The sequence below is a fragment of the Formica exsecta genome, unplaced genomic scaffold (assembly GCF_003651465.1).
Source record: "Formica exsecta isolate Colony F162 unplaced genomic scaffold, ASM365146v1 scaffold30, whole genome shotgun sequence".
NCBI classification, from domain to species: domain Eukaryota; kingdom Metazoa; phylum Arthropoda; class Insecta; order Hymenoptera; family Formicidae; genus Formica; species Formica exsecta.
This window is the reverse complement of record NW_021850257.1, coordinates 1011189-1014357: the sequence shown is the minus strand read 5'-3', so window position 1 is coordinate 1014357 and position 3169 is coordinate 1011189. Positions and strand designations below refer to the sequence as shown.

Below are 3169 nucleotides of genomic sequence, written 5' to 3'. Positions count from 1 at the left end.
CTTAGATATCTCAACTTTAAAAGATAAAAAAATTAGTTTATTAACATAAAAAAAATATAGATTACATTTCCACGTGTATATTGTTACCACATATGTTTCAACATAAACAATATTAATTAAAGCTATTGTTTGTTTACAGTTTATGTATTAATCATCTTATTATATGATAATAATAATGATGATGGAGTTCTTTACAGAGGTAGGATATATAAATATTTTATTTTTGCGCCGTAGAAAAATTATAGCTACAAGTCTCAAATCTATAATAATGTCAATATATAATTCATGCACAAAGGCATATTAAGTTAATAATCTAAGAAGAAAGAATCACTAATAAATTGTATAAAAAAATAATACAAAGAAAAGAAATACTGTGCAGATATAATACACTCTTCTGTCTAATCTCAAACTTCGTGGTCGATTAAATACGCATCCTTCCTGAAGGAATAACGCGGTGGATTGTGGCAAGGCAACAACCAAAATATAGGATGGCTCTTGCCACATACTTGGGACAAAAGTGTAAATGTCCGTGGTGTATTCTTATTGTGATAACGCTGTTGTATACCTTGTACTCGTTCCACAGCGGTTTCATCACCTAGAATCGCTTGAAACTGATCCACCAGAATCGCTATGACAAACATACCAAACAATGCGGACTCCAAAACTAATATCACACAATGTAAACTGCAATACATATCAATATATGAGCTTTTTAGTTTTCATAGAGCATCTCTGTAAGTATACAGGTACGTACATGCGATTTTGCTTGATTGCAATATCATTATTGCATTGCGGGCAGTCATAAATCCATGACACAATAACTAAAATAATAGCATATATAGCTAATGCACCAACATATACCAGAAATTGTATAAAGTATTTTTGATTCCTCTCGCCGACACAATTATTGATCCTTAAAAATTCAATTATATTAGAGTTTATTTATTATTCAATAATATATAAATCTTATCTAATATATATTATAATGGAGATTAGTATTTATAAGGACTGTATTAATGTTGCTATTACATAAATCTTTATATATTATTATTATTCCATCATAGAAGTTCATGATTACCATGGACAATGATGATCCATTCTCCTGATGCAACGTTTGCAAATTCTACAGTGATGCGCTCTAGGTGGCCTATATGTTTCGCATCTAGTGCATACTGTCCAATCGTCCTTTTCATCGCCTTCATGATCTTCACTACCTCCAGAAGCATGAATATCGGAAAAGTCCATTCTATTTTGTGGTAAGGGTACTATACCAGGATCGCTACAGACAGCTTTCAAGTGTGCCATCATTAAAAGAAGTACAACAGTGTTGAATGCTACTACATGGAATGGGCCCCATAAGCTAGGAGAGAATAATAAAATAATGTTATGTTAAAAATAATATCTAAATATAGATTATAAAAGTGCTATATTTTACGAGATATTTTACACAAATCTAGGAAGTATAATGCTTTAGTTCTAATTTAGTTATTTTTAATTAAAAAAAAGGAATATATAAAGTATATTATTTAGATACTTTTAATAGAATTATATATTTTTTTTTTTTTAGCATTTGAATATTTTCTTTCAATTTATAATATTAATAATTTGTATAAAATCTTAAAGATTTTAAAATTATTCAAATATTCTATATTTATTTATATTTTAATAAGCCAAATTTAAGGATGTGTTACGTGAAGTATGATATAATATCACACGACTGTTTGAAGATATTTAAATATTTATTTTCTCTCTCTCTTGCCATGAAACTTGCTATACGAACCTGTCTTGCATAGTATGCAACACGATCCATCGTACTACAACATAATCCGCATAAAACACCGCTATGTAGGTGACGATGATGCATATGATGCCACAGGGATCTCTGACGAACATTTTTCGTTTTCGCTAACGGCAAGTATCCCACCCGATGCTTAATAATATCGCAGTTCCTCATCACGGTACACGCACGTCTCATGTCATCCGTTTACTGCCGAACGGCTGCATATTATATTAATCTTTCGACATTAATTCAGACATCCATCAATGTTGATTGACGTATATAACGCATAATCCGCGCAAATTCGTCGCGTCTGACGATTCTAACGAAAAATATGGTACGGAAATCTTGCTATCCGAGTTTTATTTGGTTTTGATTCTCCATGGAGAGAGAGACCGATTAGAAAGCCGATCTGTCAAACAGCACCGCTCTGATACAGCGGAACAGCTGTGATAGAGACACTTGAGCGAGAGTCTAATTCACCATTTTTGTAGCCAACCTACGTTACATATATATATTCATCCTTTACATTGCAAAAAAAGTAAAGCCCGTATCAGACTACCCATTGAAAATTAGAGATTAGAATTTGACTAATTAGAATAAAAGAAGCTAACATTTCTTTCTTCTGATTGGTCAAATTTCAATCTTCAATCTCAATCTTCAATGCATAGTTTATAGTGATACGAGCTTAATAGTGTAAAATGATTCGTCGACGAATCGTTATGTAATAATTGGATTGCGTTATTAGATTAGAATGGAGAAAATTATAATCCTCTTTATCATTTTTATCGATAATGCGATGAAAGCAATCACGCAAATGATATAGAACTTCATCTTGCTCCTATTGACCGGTTCACATTTCACTGCGCAATCAGTTGTTAACTCGATTTTATCAAAGAAAACTTTTTCTTCGCATCTTCCGCATTTTTTCGATTATTATATAATCAGTCGCGTTTTCTAAAGAAGTTACTTTCTATGAGATTCTTTAGATTTTAGATGATTCCTTTTCGGATTTGACAGTCGCAAAAATAAATACAATTCAAGATCGCTGTACACGATTCTTGCCGATTATTTGAATAATTTGCGATAAAATATTATAAAATATTAACTTGAAAAAAGAGAAAGTTTCAATCTTTATATCATTTGTTTTCTCTCATATTTTTTATTTCTTCCCAAATAATGGGTCTACGTCTACGTCTACCGATATCATCAGAGATATATTCTATTTAGGATCATACATAGACATAGTATATCTAGACCGAGCGTTTGCCTTTATTTAAGGAGTGGTGGTAAAGATACACGTAGAAAAGGACATACTCTGTTTCGTGCCCCTTGCGTTCTTTCTCGCTCGCACAGAGCATAGCGCTCTCTTTCGTCATGCTACGTGCGAGC

The 3169-nt window shown here is 32.1% G+C and overlaps 1 protein-coding gene across 1 annotated transcript; it reads right to left on the bottom strand.

The window, feature by feature from the left end:
- Nucleotides 1-201: 201 nt before the first annotated feature.
- LOC115237623 (palmitoyltransferase ZDHHC3) lies at nucleotides 202-2303 on the bottom strand. Its single transcript, XM_029810793.1, has 4 exons — nucleotides 1781-2303; nucleotides 1079-1360; nucleotides 755-913; nucleotides 202-684 (listed from the first exon to the last, which is right to left on the bottom strand). The coding sequence occupies exons 1-4, from the start codon at nucleotides 1891-1893 to the stop codon at nucleotides 405-407; spliced, it is 834 nt and encodes a 277-aa protein (XP_029666653.1). The 5' UTR covers nucleotides 1894-2303; the 3' UTR covers nucleotides 202-404.
- Nucleotides 2304-3169: the final 866 nt, after the last annotated feature.